Source organism: Scomber japonicus, chromosome 12 (genome assembly GCF_027409825.1).
Source record: "Scomber japonicus isolate fScoJap1 chromosome 12, fScoJap1.pri, whole genome shotgun sequence".
Taxonomy (NCBI): domain Eukaryota; kingdom Metazoa; phylum Chordata; class Actinopteri; order Scombriformes; family Scombridae; genus Scomber; species Scomber japonicus.
In genome coordinates this window covers 16,149,841-16,168,717 of record NC_070589.1, presented here as the reverse complement: position 1 = coordinate 16,168,717, position 18,877 = coordinate 16,149,841, and the positions used below count along the sequence as shown (strand labels likewise).

The 18,877-nt window shown below is 40.2% G+C and overlaps 1 protein-coding gene across 1 annotated transcript in view; it reads left to right on the top strand.

Annotated features, from left to right (window-relative positions):
• The first annotated feature begins 7,115 nt into the window (after positions 1 to 7,115).
• Positions 7,116 to 18,877, top strand: part of kcnab1b (potassium voltage-gated channel subfamily A regulatory beta subunit 1b) — a 30,187-nt gene continuing 18,425 nt past the window's right edge. The window contains exons 1-2 of the mRNA XM_053329338.1: positions 7,116 to 7,330; positions 15,760 to 15,803. Of these exons, the coding sequence (XP_053185313.1) occupies positions 7,116 to 7,330; positions 15,760 to 15,803 (259 nt within the window). The remainder of the gene's footprint in view (positions 7,331 to 15,759; positions 15,804 to 18,877) is intronic.

Here is an 18,877-nt window from a genome sequence, read left to right as displayed (position 1 = left end):
AGACATATTGCAGTTTTATGTGTTTTTGGCAGGTTTCAGTGTACTGTGAAAAGATTGAGGATTTGAATAAGTAGCGAGGCAGGCTTCACATTAGAGCTGCAAAGCAGGAGATGTGAGCAATACTAATCAGATCTGATATTATTAATTATTAATTTTACAGAACTGAAGAATTGTTGTTTCTGAAATGCTAAAAACAGGAAGGATATGTGGCTGGGGTATTCAATTAGACCCACTTACTAAAGTCCAATTATCGTTCTCTCTTTCTCTGTGAACAATATATTATATGTCTCCAAATCCTCAGTATACTTACCAGCAGATGTGATTGTAATTGATTGTGTGAAGATGAGCAGTTATAATCCTATGAGTGTACATCTGGACTCATTCTTTAGATTGATACCACCACCACTTTTGGCTAAATATGAAGGTCCAGCTTGGAGATGGTTAGCTTAACTCAGTATAAAGACTGGGAGCTAAGGGGGAAAAGGCAAATTAGCTCTGTTTTAGAAAATCAACTTCTCTCTCTAAACTTAACTCATTAGTGCATTATATCTTGTTCATTTAAAGTTCACAAAAACCAAAGTGTAAATTGTAGTATTATAGGAGTTTGCCTGCTAGGTTACTTTTTGACCAGGCACTGTGACTACCATACATTTTTTATATGTATAGCTATAGTGAGTTAATTAGAGCTTTATATATTAGTGTTTTATAGTAAATCCGTAAATGAAATCCTGTCCCCAGAGCATTTAAGATGAGCTGTTAGCAATAGGCTAAACCTCCAAATGTAGCTTGTGAACCATTTCTCATACTGTCAATACTGTGCAGGTGGACTAACATCTCATCAATATTGAATCTATGAACCCCTGAGTGCTTTACCATTAGATATAAATGATTACCATAATTCAATATCACTGCTCTAAAGCCATTTGCCTGCTAGGCAGACATGTATGCATGTGTAGAGGCCGTCACAATAAAGACGTCACCATACATCAGTGTCAACATTTGCAGGGGATTCAAACCTGCGGTAGATAAGGTTGTGGCAAAGAATGGACCAATAATGACTCTGATGGTGATAATGAAAAAATATTATGATGATGGTGGTCAAAATGATGATGATGATAATTGGAATAATAGTAATGACATGATTAAGATGAGGAGGAAGATGATGATGCGGTGGTGATAATATCAGTTGATTACAAAATGGAAGGTTTTTGTGCTGTTGATGAAATATGGATGTGGTAGTGGTTATGGTGATGATGGTGATTAGGCATTTTCACTCATATTTTCAGCTTGAGAGCTTCATCATCAGTATTTCATGCATGTTTGCTGGCCCGTAGTGAAATTTGTAGCGCTTAACAACTGTGACCATTATGTCTGCACAGAGTCACTGCCACCCTATTAGGGCAGATTAAGCAACCGATTCTTCCTCTGTGGTGTTGTATGCGCAGTGCATCACAATGACTTGGGCTCCTGGTCTAATCTGTAGCACAGGGGAAAGACTTAGGACTTGAAATGAGAGAGAGGGTGTTAAATGGTGAATGTGAGTCGAGAGAGGAGAGGGGGATGAGAGAGGAGATAACAGATGGACAGAGGATGCGAGCAAAAGGTCGAATGCAGAAGAAAATACATAGAGAAAGAAGTGATCGAGCAGAGAGAGAGAGAGGGACTGCAGCAGCAGTGATGTCACAGGCAGCTTGGAAAGGTTTTCCCCCTCATTATCTATCATTTTCTCAACAGGAGGTTAGTGTTGATAAGGAAAACTATCTATTAGACACTGAATAGCCTTTTGAGGACACAAATAAAATGTGGAACAAGGAAATCTTTTAGTCAAGCAGCAGACTGTTTACAAGGCTGTAATTATGTGACAGAGAATCTGATGTTACTCAGAGCTTTACTAGGAAAGGCAATAATTGCTCTCTGTTAAAATGGATGTTGTATTTTAGTAAAACACAGGCAGTGCTATCAAGCTACACTAACAGATGTTTCAAACTGTAGGGAATTAAGTGTTAGATTAGAGGGATTTATCAGTCTCTTCATTGCAGTGTCATGGTCTCTTGTCTATTTCAACATGTACGTACTCACCGTACAGAGGTTTTTGTCATAAGTTTCAGAAGTCTATTATAGAGTCTTACTGGAGCAATTAAGGCAGAGCGGTTTGCCTCAGGGTAACAGCGATATCGCCCACTGGGGATTCCAGCCGACAGTGTGTAACAGTTCTAGTTGACGCTTTTGACTGACACACTTTTAAATTGGATCGACGAGGAGGAAGTTGTAGCCTTGGAGGTGCTGAGATTAGAAGGATGTTTGCAACTTAGTCCTACCGTGCCATTAGCTCTCCAGAGCATCGCTCAGAAACATGATCAAGCCCAAAGCTTTTGGGCAGGCATAGGGGCTGAAGAAGCTGTAGAAATAGCAAAACACCAGAGCTATGGCAGCTTAGTATTTCTAAAAGGGAGAGTGGTTTTAAAGGGACATTCCGCCTATTTCCTGGATCAAGTTTTCCTAAATCTGTAAAAAAAAAAAAAAAAAAAAAAAAAAAAAAAAAGATTTCATCAGGGTTATTCTGGCTTGGAATTGTAGACATCATAAGCTTTATATGAAGATGGATGTAACTAGGTATGATGTCACCCATTGGTTTGGCTACCAAGTCTCATGCTCCAACCATGAGACTCACACAATTGACACAGATTTGAAGATCTCACACCACACATGCTTTTTCTCATGGTTTCTTTTCATCTTTATTTCCTCTGATATAGGATTTGTGATTTTTAAACAAATGAACAGCATTTTCTTTTCCAAGTTCAGATGGGCTGGGGAGTGGAGGGTTTAACAGGGTTAAGGCAGAACTTTTCAGAGGTTGTCTTTGAATGCACCAATCATTATTTCTTTGAACCAAAAGTATGCAACAACAAGTCATTGCAATGCACGTTCCAGTTCATTACAGTATTTGGATAGACTTGAGAGACTAAAGAGGGGAGTGTCGGATTGTGGGAGCAACTTGGTGAGAGGTAGCCAATAGATCTTTCTTATCCTCTCTTTGAGAGGGAGTTAAATTATTTTGACATTTATTTAAATCTAACTCTAGTCAGACATGCAATTTTATTCTATATATTAATATTAACTAATACTAAATTACTGGAATGCCCCTCTCAGGACTATGTAACTTCTTTCAATAATTACAATAGATTGAAAAGATGGGCAAACTATAACACAGGTTATAGACACAGTTTTAGAGTGTAACTTCCCATCAATTACCATGTCATTTCACAGAACTTATGATGTAACTTCCTTGTATGAATGCATACAGATTAAATACTTACCTGCTGGTACTTAAATATAGGTACAGCAGAAGAAAAGAATAAGGGAGTAACATTTATCATGTAATATCGCAGAACCTATGGTGTAACTTCCTTTTATGAATCAGTATATATGTGTATAAATGAAGTGGAAGAAAAACAAATGTTTTTGCTCTTAGCTCATGGCAGTAGTGACAATCATTTCTAATGCATGTGAGTTTGGCAGGCAAGCTTCACCGACACTGCAGGGATTTATTATGCTTATATATTTTAATTCAATGTATGGATTTGAATAAGAACAAGTGGAGAAATTGCTCTATACTTATGTCTAAAATTAGCTCCTAGCAGGCATGTTGGTCCAACACTGCAGCAGCTCAAAACAGGCAGGCTGGTGTCGCAAATGTATTTCACTCCAGTGCACAGCTATGGCAGGCTTGTTTTTATCATATTTTACTGTTATCTAACATAACAGTAAAATAATAATATACACTGTATATCTTTAATTGCAGCATAATGAGGGACGCAGGAAGTTATAAAAAAACTGAATTTATTCTTTAATTACACAAAAACCACAATGTATGCTCTGGTCTCCCATTCTTACACTGTGAGGACAAACTACTTTCTCTATAAACTGTTATAATATATATTTGCAGTGTAAGAAAGTGAAAACAGTGTAAACTTCATAATCCAGCCCACTCACTGTAGTAAGTCTGTACCTACAGAATAAGAACAGGGACAACAGCATATACATTGTTGTTTCTGTGTAAATAAAACAATTATATAATGTCCTGCATACCTTATTATTGTGTATTTAAAGATAAACTATATATTACATGACTGCATGTTAGTTTTTTATCTTCTGATGATAAAACAAGCCTGACATAGCTGTGCACTGGAGAGAGGCAAGTTTGCTTTCGACTCCAGCCTGCCTGTTATGAACTGCTGCAGTGTTGGACCAACATGCCTGCTAGGAGCTAATTTTAGACCCATAAGTATAGAGCCATTTCTCCACTTGTTCTTATTCAAATTTGTACAATGAAGCAGAAGACATAAGTATAATAATTCCCTGGAGTGTGGGTGAAGCTTGCCTGCCAAACTCACATGCATAAAAAATAATTGCCACAACTTTTATGAGCAAAGGGCAAAAGTATTTGTTTTGATTGAACTTCATCTATATACATATGTACTGATTCATATGAGGACATTCTGGGAAATTACTTGGTAAGTGACACAAGGTTACACTCTAAAATGCGGGCTGTATTATAAAGTGTTAAGAAAGACAAAATCATGATTTGGTGTCAAAATTCACAAATGTTTGTATCAACCAAAGATCACTTGCCAATAAAGTTTGAGCAGAATTTTATTGGATTGAAATCTGTCACGTTCATGTGCATTACAAGCACATGAAAGGGACCTTATATCAGACATTTCATCACACAACATCTTGTTTCTCAACATGTTTTAATATGTTACCAGCCATCCCCAGCCCGCAGGGTGAACTCAGGATGGCCCTGCTGAACTGATTTTTCCATGATAACCCATTATCAAATGCAATCACAAGGATATAAATAAGAACTGTATTGGCCTCAAGGTTTGTGGATGTTCAATGAAGCATGAAATCCTGCATTGTCACATTACTACCCGGTGGGGGAGGAAAGTAAGATGCTTGCCTGAATACTGCCTGGTTTATGCTTTATTTCACTGTGCCACTTCAGCCAGTCTTTGCTTAACATCAGCTTTGAGAAGCCATTGTCAGGAAGGTCTCCCTTGGTCCTTTTCTAGCCTGAAATAAAGGGTTTGTACAAGGGTCATAGACTGGAAGTGACTGCTCGTTACATAATTGCAATGGTAACTGCAGTGTAAAGAGGGCATTGACTGTAATGGCAGACAGCATAAAGAGGGGGTAGCAGCAAGTAAAATGCCTCATATGTCACCCACAGTGAAATGAAGCAAGCCTGTAATGTTCACGTATAGGTTACTGTAATCAGTCACAATATGCCAGCATAACATACTGCCTGAGGCATTTTTCCGTAAATAAATGAACACAAACACACCAACTCAGCTCAGCTCTCTAGATTTCCATTCAGACTGTAGCACTATCTCTCTTCCTCTCTCTCTCTGAGTGTGTGGCGCCATAGCGAAAAACGCTGCAGATCTTTCAGCCAGTCAGTCAGAGCCAGTAGCCTATACACACTATCTCTCTCCATTCAGCCTCTGGCTCCCTCTCCACGCTCAACACGCGCTGCTCCTCGCCTCCTCACTGCATCTGTCCTCTTTTCTCTGAAGTGAGGTGCACCATGCATCCTCCTTTCTCCTCCTCTTTGCTTGTCCATTACCATTCTATGGTCAATTTATCAAACAGAGCATTTTTGCTGCACAGCCGAGGACCATAAAAGCTGTGTTACTTGCTAAGGGACTTTGGAGACGGGACAAGGCTTGTTGCCAGGTCTGAGGACAGCAGCTGGAAACGCTGCTGCTGCTGCTTCTGTTGGGATGTGGATCTGTCTGGGACCTCTGCTTGCTGTGTAACACCGCTGGATTCATCTCAAAGTTGCAGCAGGGCACATATCAATCAAGAATCATCTTGCCTCATCTCTTTTCTAACGGACCACTGACAGCTCACTTTGCGTAAGAGCACTTTGATCAGTGAAGACCTGGCATTAGTGTGTGTATTATGAGTGTGTTGTAAGTGGACGCAAATCCAGCTGTTTGCCAGAGAAGATTTGTGAGTGCACAGTACATATTTTAAGTGCATGCTTTTCTGTGAAAGCATGACTGTAATTTTTAGATGTGTGACTAGAGAGTGTCTGTGTGTGTCAGTCTGTGTGTGTGTGTGTGTGTGTGTGTGTGTGTGTGTGTGTGTGTGTGTGTGTGTGTGTGTGTGTGTGTGTGTGTGTATGTGTGAATGTGTGTGCAGTGTCAAAAGCACTGTGTGGTGGTGCAGTGTTATTTCTCCTCACTCCAGGTGTTTGACTAAAAGGCTTAGCCAGTTGGAGAGCGAGAAAGACTCCCCAGACACCTACAACTCCAGGCAACCTGGAGAACACACACTCGAAACAGGAATATGTTAAAGAAGGCTTTAGAGAAAGACATTGTAAGCAGAAACTTACTAATCAGATGAGAAATGAATTGAATTTTAGTTTGAATATGAAAATCACATAACATGAATGAGGTGAGGAAGATAAAACAGGATAGAAAGAGAAAGAGTTAAAAAAGACAAGCCAAACTAGGGCAGAATCGCCCTCATTCTTCATATTGTCAGGTCAAAGGAGCTTAGAAATGTGAGCAGAAGAACTTAAACTGGAGAAAACTGTACGGAAAAAGAAAATACAAAGAAGTTTCAAGGGTTTTTCTCAAAGTTTTAACCCTCACCCTTTTAACCTCTGCGACATACATGCTTTCTAGTGTATTCCTTCTCCCTTCTTAAATTGGCAACTCTTTAAGCGACTCATTCAGTACCTCCTCTCCTCCATTCCTCTCTCTCCATCTCCACCCCCTCTCATAATTTCAGGTGGAGTCAGACCTTCGAAGGATCCCAGCCTCAACTCCTCACACACTGACCAGGACCGTACTGCTGCTATGTTTGATTTTGACATAACATCAGCTTGAGATTCTTCATGCAAAACAAACCGAGTAATCTCATGCTCCCTCATTCCTGCTTTTGACTGCCATATGAGATTCAGCAGCACCAGGCAGAGCTCTTCTGGACCACTGACTTTCAACTTCACATAAGAACATCTGAATTCCCGGGAGAGATAAAAAGGACACAAAGCTTTGCTTGTCTTGGAGCTGTTTTGGTGGCTTTTGTTTCTTCCAACAGCCATGCAGGTGTCTTTTGCATGCACGGACCACGGGCTTAAAGCCCCACGTAACGGTGAGCACAGTAAGCAGAACGCTACCAGCCCCAACACAGCCAGCCAGGCCCGTGCACGCTTCCGCACTGTGGCCCTGATAGCTCGCAGCCTGGGTTCCTTCACCCACCGCTACCATCACAACCTCAAGGAGTCCACGGCCAAGCTCACTGGCATGAAGTACCGGTACGTAGACTGATGATGATGATGATGATGATGATGGAGACTGTGTAAGCAGGCAGAGTGAGGAAGAAGGAGGTGTGCTTAGTTTAATGTTTTCTCCTCTTCCCAGTGCATGCTGGGGAAAAACAACCCTGCCACAACTTTGAATGTGAAGCAAAGAAAATGAATCAAACAACATGAATGACAACATAACACAATATAGGAAAACATGGTAGAAAAACAAGACAACTAAAAATGAGAAGAGAGATTCATAAATTGAAAGACCCCGGATAGAGACAATGAAGATATATGGGCAGTAACAGGTGATGAGTGGGAGGGTGTTTGTGCATGTGAGTATCTGTGTGTTGAGAGACATTTTTCCAAGATGGAGATTTATTGGCAAACATATATAATTATTCAATAGCTGGTAGTGTCTGTAGCAAATTACAATCTAGTAATTCTGGTGCACTCTAGTATCTAAGTAAGACATTTTGGTTGGGGACCAGTGCTTAAACACACAGAAAACACGATTTCCTTCAGTCACACAGAAAACTTATCAAAAACCTTTATTTAGTCAAGCATACTGGTTTAAAATGTAGACAGGGGACCTATAAGGTCTTGATCATGGTTGAAATGGTAGTACTGACATTAAGCCATTATCATGAAATTGCTAACAAATACAAACAAAACACCTGTCACATTGATACCACTGTCAGGAAAGTAAAATAATAAATTATCATAGGCAGTTCAATGCACCATATAACACAAGTACAGATTTGAGATGCTGACAATGAAGCTGGAAAACTGCACAACATCATTGCTAGTTATTTGCAATGACAAAATCTTGTCTTTTAAGTGTTGCAGAGTTTGGTGACGGATAGGGAAGTACATTCATTAATTTATTCATTCATTATCACATTCCATGACTGAAAAGAAAAGTAAGAACATCTTACTTTATACAGATAAATATGTATATATTTGGTTAAATTTGAATTCTCCATAATCACCTGATACATGCTGGGCATCAAAAGTGTCTTCTCACTATCAGAGCAGAGTTTGATCTTTATGGTCTCTCATGAGCTTGTTCAGCAGCTTGTTGATCCTGACCATACCATAGGCACATCTCAGTAACTGTCCGCAACCATACAGTACAAAGTGTGACAGAGGCGTGCAGAAGAGCTCTCCATGTGTGTCTGTGTGGGAGTTGCAACGAGGCTGGGCCAAGTAAACAATGCTCTCTTATCTCAGTGAGTGGGCTCTTAACCTAGACCACAAGAGCAAAACAGTAGCTTTCACCTCACACTGTTAACTCGCTGGAGAGGGTGACATCATCGTTTGCAGTGTGGGGATCAAGTGAGAAACAGAGAATGAGAGTAAGAGGGGATGAGAGGAAGGGATGAAGCTAGAAAGAAGAAATGAAGGAAAGAATGAACAGAAAACTGAGAGACAGAATGAGAGACTAAATGAAATGGATAAATTGGGGCACATGGGTTAGCTCACAAGAAATGAGGCAATTAGTAGAATCTGGGCAGATTGGATGCAAAGCAGCAAAAAGTGATAAGTGTCTGCTTGTCACACAATAATATCTCGTTTCCATAACAACATTGACATGGCTAACATCAATCTGTTCCCATCTCCAAACAAGCTTGGTGACGCCATTGTGTTAACTGTTTCATATATCCTATATATAGTTGAACTCAATTGTTTCACCTTCTCAAAAAAAGTAATCTAAAGTCAACGATTTCAAGAGGATTTGTTCATTCTTGTTGCTGCTTCTATAAACAGATGGAGGATGTTAACAATAAAGCTCCTTACAAGCCCTTAGCAAATCGCCCATTTTCACCACAGACAAGCATATATTGGATGAAATCTTCATCTGTCACATCCCCTCCCTGCTCCCTGTTTGACAAATATTTTCTGTTTCTTACTCACTCTCCCTGCTTTTAAAAACTCTGACTCAAAGCTGTTTGCTTTAAGATGATACTAAATTGCTTTGGATGCTTTGGATGCCATCAAAGTGGGAATCTCTGTCTCCTGATGCGAAGCCAAGTCCACAACTAAATCTGTGTTTTACAGATTGAAGTTTTCTTGAAAGTTGGCACTTTCTCTCCAATATAAATTGTGTGTGTGTGTGTGTGTGTGTGTGTGTGTGTGTGTGTGTGTGTTAGTAGGCGTATCCATTGGCACATTTCATTACATACATGAGTGCATGTATGTGCATTAGATGTGTGGTGCATCGAGGCACATTGGGAGCATCTGAAGGAGTAGTAAGTTGAAGCAGAAGATGTGGTATGCAGAGCGAGTGAGCATAAACTAATAATACCACCATCTGCAGCATTTTCAGTTGTCATGGAGATCCAAAAATAGTGTAGTTCTAATTGCAGTGTACCCTAGTTGCAACCTTCCGAGGCTATTTGACCTTTTCTTACTCCTTAAATGGCATACACAAGGAAAAAATAGGTGATGGAACCAAACAAGTAGCACAGATTAGTTCTGGTTGCTGGTGGGGGTCATCTCCATTGAAGTCCATAATGGTCATTAGACAGCAGAAGGTCTTTTGACAGTCCAGGAGTTTTGGGGAAGATTCCGCTTGGTTGGTTCAGGGCTGCACTGCAGATGGACATGCAAAAATCCCTTCTGTCGGTTGTTTCAGATGGAGGCTTATCAGTGGACAGCAGAGAGAGAGGCACCCTCTGCTGTGTATGCATCTGTGTGTGTAGAGTGAGTGAGTGAGTAATGTATAAAGCAAGCATGTAATGTGTTTGTTTGTGTGTGTGTGTGTGTGTGTGTGTGTGTGTGTGTGTGTGGTGGTCATCATGCACACAGGATAGTCAGAAATCATTTCAACGCTCCTCACTATTTTGTACACACATTTATCTCAGTGAAGTTTTGGAGGAAACTGTCCTATTTGTTTGTTTGAGGCAGCCCCACAGCAAATGTCACTTTTGCATTCATGGATGACTCTGCTGTGCCTCTAACTTGATCCTTTTAATTAAAAATCTCTCACTCTGTTGAATCCCTCTATTTCATAAACCAGCTATCAGACCTTAAAGGAAAAATACTTGTTAGTGAGTTTTTGATTAACACTTTAATTTCTCCTGAGTCAGAAATTGATCGCAGAGGATTCCAGCACATTGTCTATGTTGCTCAGATCTCCAAAGTCTTAAATTTAGTGATGGCATGCAGAATTATTGTAGAAAGAACTTCCTTCTTCAACATTTATTTGAAGGTGTTAACTTATTAAACCTGGTCAGAGAGACGTTCAGTACAATAGCTCTATTGCTGCAGATTATTTCATATCAAACAGACAAGAAACCGACATCTTTCTTTGGACTACAAATATTCCTGTGGGCTTAGACAAGATGTATGGAGGCTCATGTGATTGAAAAGTACTCAAAGGCCTGCAGTTTTTCACAGCTACAGTGAAATCTGTCTCTGTCTGCTTGTCCACAGAAAGCTAACATATATTCTGCTGCTGTGTGTGTGCACCATAATTCATCATTTGTTTAGGTGTTGCTCTCTGTTTGTTTTTGTGATGAACTTCCAGTATGTGTGTGCATGCATGTGTGTGCTTGCATGGCTTCATGCATGTCTGCATGCCTGGAGGCCATCTTGCCGCTTTTGCTCTGATGCACAGCTGGCCGCTGTGTATCCAGCTGTCTGAGTTGCTGTTTTTGCCCAGTTTTACGTCATATATCAGGAGTCCTCATCACTCTTTGACAAAATAGATTTGCTTTATGTTCCGACGCCATTTACTTAAGACCTCATCTCGGCCATTCTGCTGTGATGTGCAGTTCTAATAACATGAGCTAGGGTGTTGCACAATGGAAGCCCTGTAGTGTGGAGCTCCATTCTGCCTAAGACCAAACTAGCCCCCAAGGATAAGAACAGGCCAATCTCTCAGTTAAACAAGCAGGAAGTTTGCATGGGTTCTGCATTTTAATTAAAGGTCAAAACTAAAATGGTTTTCTGTAAGTATAATGGTTTTATAATAGCAGCACCTTGCAAACACAATTTAGTCTTTTTCTCCTTTCTGGTAAACTAATCACAAAGACTATTAGAGCTGATAAAATAGGAACAACACACTGCAGTGTGTGTGGAAGTGATACCAATTGAATATAATGACTGTAAATTGCACAAATAGGGTTGTTGATGGGACTGAATAAGGAAAACATAGATCTCACCTCTCTTTATTCCTGTTGTAAGATTGCACAACACCAAAGTAACTGACCTTACAGAAGTTACTGAAGAAGAAGATACCGTATCTATATTTGAGTTTGTCTATAATTGTAATGTCACTAGTAATTGCATTATTGCAAACCATTGTGCACAGGTTTGTTGTTTACATTAACGCTAGTCATGATTTGTGAGGCATTTTTTCACTGTGACTTCTATTGATGCCTTCGAGTGGACAGATAATTTCACCTGAAGTGATATTGTGATTGTATGAGTGCTGTGCAAAGGTTTTTGTAGTTATCATGATAGGCTCTTTTTTTCTCTCCCTACTTTGCCAAGCTCGCTTTGAAATTCACAATGCACTGATTCAACCACTTCAGATCTGCCCACATGTTTTCCAATACAGTATCAACCCACAGGCCACTGGCTTCAATCATGTGTCTCTGCCTAAAATACAGCTACTCTGTGAGAGATTCTCGGGTTTTCTCACATACGATGGTCAAATCACAGTTTGGGAAAAAAATAGGGTCAGAATATTTCGAATAGACTGCCAGATCACAGAAAAAAAATTAAATTTAGAATCAGGGTCTGAGTATACTGCATAAATAGTGTCAACTTTGGCCCTTTGGAAAAAGAAAGCAAAAAGTCCCATCCACCCACACACAGACACAGACACACAGACACACACACACGTGCACACATTACACAAACATTCACACTGTGCAGGACCCTGTAGGGAGCTGTCATTTCATATTTCCCATTCTTTGCCATATAGAATACTTTATCTGTAGAGGGCGTTTGATCTGCTTAGACTTGGGGCTTGGATTTGCAACATGTCCAAGCCTCAGTTTATTGCTGGTGTCTCTTGGTTACTGCCTGCATACCTCTCTCTCTCTTCATAACACTCCAACCATGCTTTTCTCCTTCCTCCGCCGTTACTGAAGATTCATCCATAAGGCCTGTTAGATTCATCACTGATTTTTCTCTCCCCAGCAACTCTTCTGCAGCTTTTCCTTCATACTTACAATTTTTTTTCCCTCAAATTGCTTGATTTCACTTCCCTACTTTCTTCCCACCCACACAGGCCCTGGCTTGATATATTTAGACTATATTCCCCCACTCCCCACCCCGCACTGAATTATTTTGATAACAACATTACGGTTGCCATCAGGGGAGCGATGGGAACCAAGGAGGTGGGTGTTGTCTAATCCCTCCGCCCATCAAGGTTGGTTTGTGTGGGTTTGCTTAGTCTACATTAATCCCCAGTGAGTAAGGAGTTTTATCTGTTTACTTTCAACTTTGACAAAAGTCCTAGCACATAAATAGTGATTTGCACAATCTGTTATCAGGAAATAAATCTGAAGAAATGCACCAGTGTGACTTAAGAACCATATACGTGCTTTCCAAGACAAAAGAAATCCTCCTACAATATGAGGTAATTCCTCACAAGATTTTAGCACAATAACTCTAGATGTTCATTTGATGTTTTAGACTGGGGATCCACTAAGAATAGAACAAGCTACATACAGTAGAAGCACGCAGGATGTTCATAAGTGGTGACAGGTTTGTGTGAGGGGGCGTTTTCAAATGACTCATTTGTCATTTTACTTCAAGGCCTCTTTTGGGCATCATCCAAGCATGAGGGACCAAGCCACACTAACTGGCTTGCAAAGTGGCTTATGTGCAAGTTTGTAAAGACAAGGTGTCCTTTCATTAGCGTGCTTATTTTGCCATTTAAAATGTAAGATAAGAAGTACTCTCTTTCTTTTGTGCCTCTGCATCCTCACACACCCGCATTGCTTTTCTCTGTCTTATACAAATGCACAAGCACCCATTTTCCAAGTTATTTCTTTTCTTTTCTTTGTTGCAAATTGCATGCTGTAATCTTCTGAATCATTAGCTTCTTTAGCATTGTGCCTCTGGTGGCACCCACTTCCCAGACCTAGACAGATCTATTAATACACTATAGCAAGGCTGTGTGGTTAATAATCACTTATGGCCAATGCTGCTGCTTCCCAGCTCTCCAAAACACTGGGGAAAACAATGCAGGGGCGAGGCGGCTTCTTCAGTTAGTGAACACAAGCTTTGTTTTTCTCCTCTCACTACGACAGCCTGTATGTGTTTATAACAGCACAAGGACACTGTAAATGTAGCTTTATGGAGGATTTCGAAAAAAAGAAAGGATTTTTGCAAAGACAGCCAGCTTTTTCTTTTGGAAATGCAAAGTGCCTTTGAGCTTAATTGTTTATTGTGGAGATGGTGTGCATGAGCTGGATGAGCGGCTGTAAACATGAGAACAGTATCAATGAAGACCCAAGGCAAATGTATGTACAATTTACAACCATTGCAAATGTTTAGCGGCTGCTTTACTGACACTACCTCGATTTACAGTAAATACACCAAGAAACATTCCTCAACATCAACACAGTTTGTCCTCATTAACCCTCAACCGAACACACACTGATTCAGTCAATATCACACTTCTGACCTGCAGTACAGCCCCTCTGTTCCGACACAATTTCATGGATCAGAGCTCTAACTCTATAATACATCAGAGATACGGTGCATACAATATTGAAACTCCTCCACCATATCAGAGATAAAAAACGCAACCCACAATTTGTGACTGCAGTTACATCTGTCACCTAGTTTTCTCCTCATGTGGTTATCAGCACAGCTTTCGATCCAAAAGATTATATAGATATTCAGATGTAAATATTTACATTACAGTATGTGTGTTTAGCTTTATTGCCTGTGCAGCTTGGCTGGACAGCTGATTCGATGACTGATGCTTCCCCATGTTGGATTCCTAACTGAATAGGCTGAGGGCATGGTTAGATTGCACAGGCTTGGATTAGTCCACCTTCATCTCGGCAGCCCATCACTTGTCAGGCATGAGAAAACCCACACATAATTGTAGGTTGTTTCTGTGTCAGGAAACATGTATTCAGACATATTCTTCTCTCAAAATACATTGTGTGTGTGTGTGTGTGTGTGTGTGTGTGTGTGTGTGTGTGTGTGTGTGTGTGTGTGTGTGTGTGAGAGTGTGAGTGAGATGGAGACTTTGATGGTTCTGTAACAACCAATATGTCTCAATTTCACAGTGCTTGCTTCAAATCATTCCCTTTTTCAGACAACCATGACTGCCTTTGCAAGGTTGTTGATTCCCCTGTCACAGTTTCCTTTAACTTACAGTCCACATATGTCACACTGTGGGAAGACACCTGTGGTGACTGGAGGGAGAACAATCTGCTCTTGCTGTTAAAAGTCAGTGTTAGTCATTAAATGCTTGTGCCACATGAGTTCACCTCTCAGTTGGATTTCATGCGGCACAGATTGTAAAACTAGATGTGAATTGGAGATCAGTGACTCTGAGTCAAGGGATGTCTTAGTCTATCTTCTGTGGTGTTAATGAGCGTGGAAAGTTCTGTACTAGATTGCTGCAGATCAGCTCAACTAGATGTACATTAACTGTTATCAAGGAAGCATACATCAAGAGGTGTGGCACTGCACAGTTAATAGGTAGAGGGATATATTGAGCAAGGAGAGAAATAAAGACTGAGTGAGATAAACCGGGAGCTATCTTGAGAAATGCTGATAAGAGAGAACCACAGTGCTCGAGAGCGAGCAGGGTTGTCTGCATTTTGTGGGGAGGACAATAACAGTAAAAAGCCTGAGGACTGAAGTGCTCCCTGCTGTAAGAGGATGTCAAAGGCTCTGAGTATAAGAAGAGGTAATTGAATAAAGAATAAAGGGGAGAAACAAAGGGCACTTGTCAAAAAAAAGTAGTGAACCACAATTCTCCACTGCTGCAGTACAAACCAATATTGGATTATGAGTAGAATATTTTTCAGGGTCTTTAGTGGGCCTCTATCTTTTCCCAGAGATCCATATTGATGGAATAAATCAACTCTCCTCCCCCCTGTAATCTCCCAGTTCTGACTCATGATTGCAGATGTGATGAAGGTGACCCTCACTCTCAGGGATTCTCCTCTCAATCAAACATCAGAAGCTACCAGCCATCATTATTAAACTCTGTATCATGCAATTACAATTGATTTTTTTGCTGCACAGCAGTAGAATTGCTGAGTTCTTTTGATTTCAGTCTCTTGAATTATGGTGCAAAAACAACATAGATTTTGGTTTTGTGTAGGCAGAAACTCTGTGTTCGCCCTGAGCAAAAAACAGGAGAATGGTCACTTAAATCACATTTGAGTGATGATGTCTTGAGCCTAAACAACACTGGTTATGTTAATTATATTCTTTTTTTTTCATAGGAATCTGGGGAAATCTGGGTTGCGGGTTTCCTGTCTGGGGCTTGGTGAGTACATTTAATTAGCATTAGGGGCAAGTGTCTAATGATTTCATAAGCATCCAAGTGCAATTGAGCTCTGTGTGTGTGTGTCAGAGAGAGAGAGAGAGAGAGAGAGAGAGAGAGAGAGAGAGAGAGAGAGAGAGAGAGAGAGAGAGAGAGAGAGAGAGAGAGAGAGAGAGAGAGAGAGAAAGAAAGAAAGAGAGAGAGAGAGAGAGAGAGAGAGAGAGAGAGAGAGAGAGAGAGAGAGAGAATCTGCAAAAGAGCGAAGCAGAAGGGAATAGTCTTTTTAAATTTAATTATATAATTTCATCCTGTGCATCTGTGTAGTGTGTTAATATTTTCCCTGTTAATGTTTAATCAGTCGCACTGGTTTCAGCAAACAAGTAGCTCAATTATCGCACATACTCAATGCACACAGAGGGTAAACACTCTCAGTCATCCTGGCAGATTCACTTAGTAAATCTCTCTTCTAAATGATATGGATAAATTGGGGCACAAGAAAAGAGGCAAGAATCTGGGCAGATTGGATGCAAAGCAGCAAAAAGTGATAAGTGTCTGCTTGTCACACAATATTATCTTGTTTCCATAACAACATTGACATGGCTAACATCAATCTGTTCCCAGCTCCAAACAAGCTTGGTGACGCCATTGTGTTAACTGTTTCATATATCCTATATATAGTTGAACTCACCTTCTCAAAAAAAGTAATCTAAAGTCAACGATTTCAAGAGGATTTGTTCATTCTTGTTGCTGCTTCTATAAACAGATGGAGGATGTTAACAATAAAGCTCCTTACAAGCCCTTAGCAAATCGCCCATTTTCACCACAGACAAGCATATATTGGATGAAATCTTCATCTGTCACATCCCCTCCCTGCTCCCTGTTTGACAAATATTTTCTGTTTCTTACTCACTCTCCCTGCTTTTAAAAACTCTGACTCAAAGCTGTTTGCTTTAAGATGATACTAAAATGCTTTGGATGCCATCCACAACTAGTCCACAACTAAATCTGTGTTTTACAGATTGAAGTTTTCTTGAAAGTTGGCACTTTCTCTCAAATATAAATTGTGTGTGTGTGTGTGTGTGTGTGTGTGTGTGTGTGTGTGTGTGTGTGTGTGTGTGTGTGTGTGTGTGTGTGTGTGTGTGTGTGTGCGTGCGTGCGTGCGTGCGTGTGCCAAGTAGCTTGAAGGTAGTGTGTCTCTGAACACAAAAAAACTTGACACAGCAAAAGAAGAATGCAGTCATTTCTCAGACCAATGCAGAAACTGAAGCACGCCTAATGATAGAAAATAAAGTGAATGAGTTAGGTAATCATCTCTGTAGTGATTTCTTTAAAGACTTAGCCACAGCAGATTGAGCAGCAGGGTGGAATAGTGAAGAGGAAGGCCATCCTGCGACTTCAGGGATTAGCTTCAAGCCTCGATATTGGCAAGCCTGAGCCATGAAGTACTACCCTTGAGCAAAACATTGATTCCCTCCTCCTGTGCTGATTTTCCATAGAAGGGAGCAAGGAAAAAGATAATTTCACAGTCAGCAATAAATCTGTCAGATTGTCTGTTTCAGTGTCTTAACTGTGCAATTTCACTTTTAAACCAAGACAGTAAATAAAAGTAATTGATGAGTACTTGTTTTTTGTTTTACCGTAGAAGAATCAGGCTGAGCCTCGGCTAAATGCTGCTACTTCTGGTGCTGTTGGCTCCAGATTTTACACCGGCCTCTGTATTACGTTTTATTAGTGAATGAGAGATGACAGAAGATTGGCTGAAAAAAGAGGGAGAACAGAGCTTGGCATGGCTTCTTTACACTAGCACACAAGACATCATTGCAGTGTTTATATGTGTGTATATGTGTGCATTCGCTTGTGTGTGGCAACTCTAAGTATGAGGATCTCACATGACCTCATGAAATCTGACACCTGGGTGTTTATTGATAGCGTACTACTAATACTGCTATTACTTATTAAACTTCTTTTTTTAGCTTAGTGACAGGTGCTGTCTGCATGTTTGCACCAACCCATTTAAGACTAGAAGGAAAGAATGAGGAAAAGAAAGGTTAAACTAAGGAATACAATGTTAATTCTTAGATGCTTTTAACAGTTGACAGTTGCTGTTTGACAGTATGCACCAAGACATTAGATGCTATAAGAATGAGGAAAAGTAAGGTCAAGCCAAAGATTAAACAGGTTTCTGACACGAAAGTCAATTTCCCCAGTCAGTTCTTCTGAAATAAAGCTGTTGAAAGGTTGAGGAAGTGAAGAATAAATCATAAACATAAACCGGAACATCTGCCATCTGAGAAGTTTCAGTAATTTTCCGCCCTAGTTGCATACTTGGGCAGCAGATAGTATAATAATAAAAACTGATAGTTTTGTTCTATTTGAGCATTGCCAGCTTAGAAAAAATCAGGCTGAGCCTACACCGATCTGCTGCTGTACCTCTGGTACAGTTGGCTACACCAACTCCTGCATTATTCCTAATTAGTCAGAGATAACAACACGCTGCATGTGACAGGATCAGGTAACAGAAGATTGGGAGAAGAATGAAAAATTCTAACAAAAACTGTTCAACTCATACTGATGAAGGAGGCTGAAAGTATTTCTCTCCACATTCGTTGATACCTCACATCAATGCAATCTGTGCATGTTTATTTGACAGGAACAGTGCTCATTAACTTAGTTTAATATTCAACATTCAAAATACAAACCTATTATGCGCGTGAACCATTTGAGTGATTGATGTCAAACCAGCTGTATAACATACAGACTAATATCCCTCATGTGCCTCAAGGATTCTTTTTTAAATATATATTTTCGTCAATTTAAAAATATGAATAACATGCTGCTTTTCTGCACTTTTGGAGCGATTACTCTCAAGATGTTCTTGAGCTCAGGAGCTTATTTTTATTCACAGATTTTCTCAATGGCTTACACACTATAACTGGGCCTATTACCTAAACATCCCTAACCATGACACAGTCTACCAAAAGACAGACCCATTCCCCAAAACTATAAACACCATTCCCCTGTCTTCATGTGCTCATTTAGAAAACAAATGCATTCAGTATAATTAACTCAAGGAACAC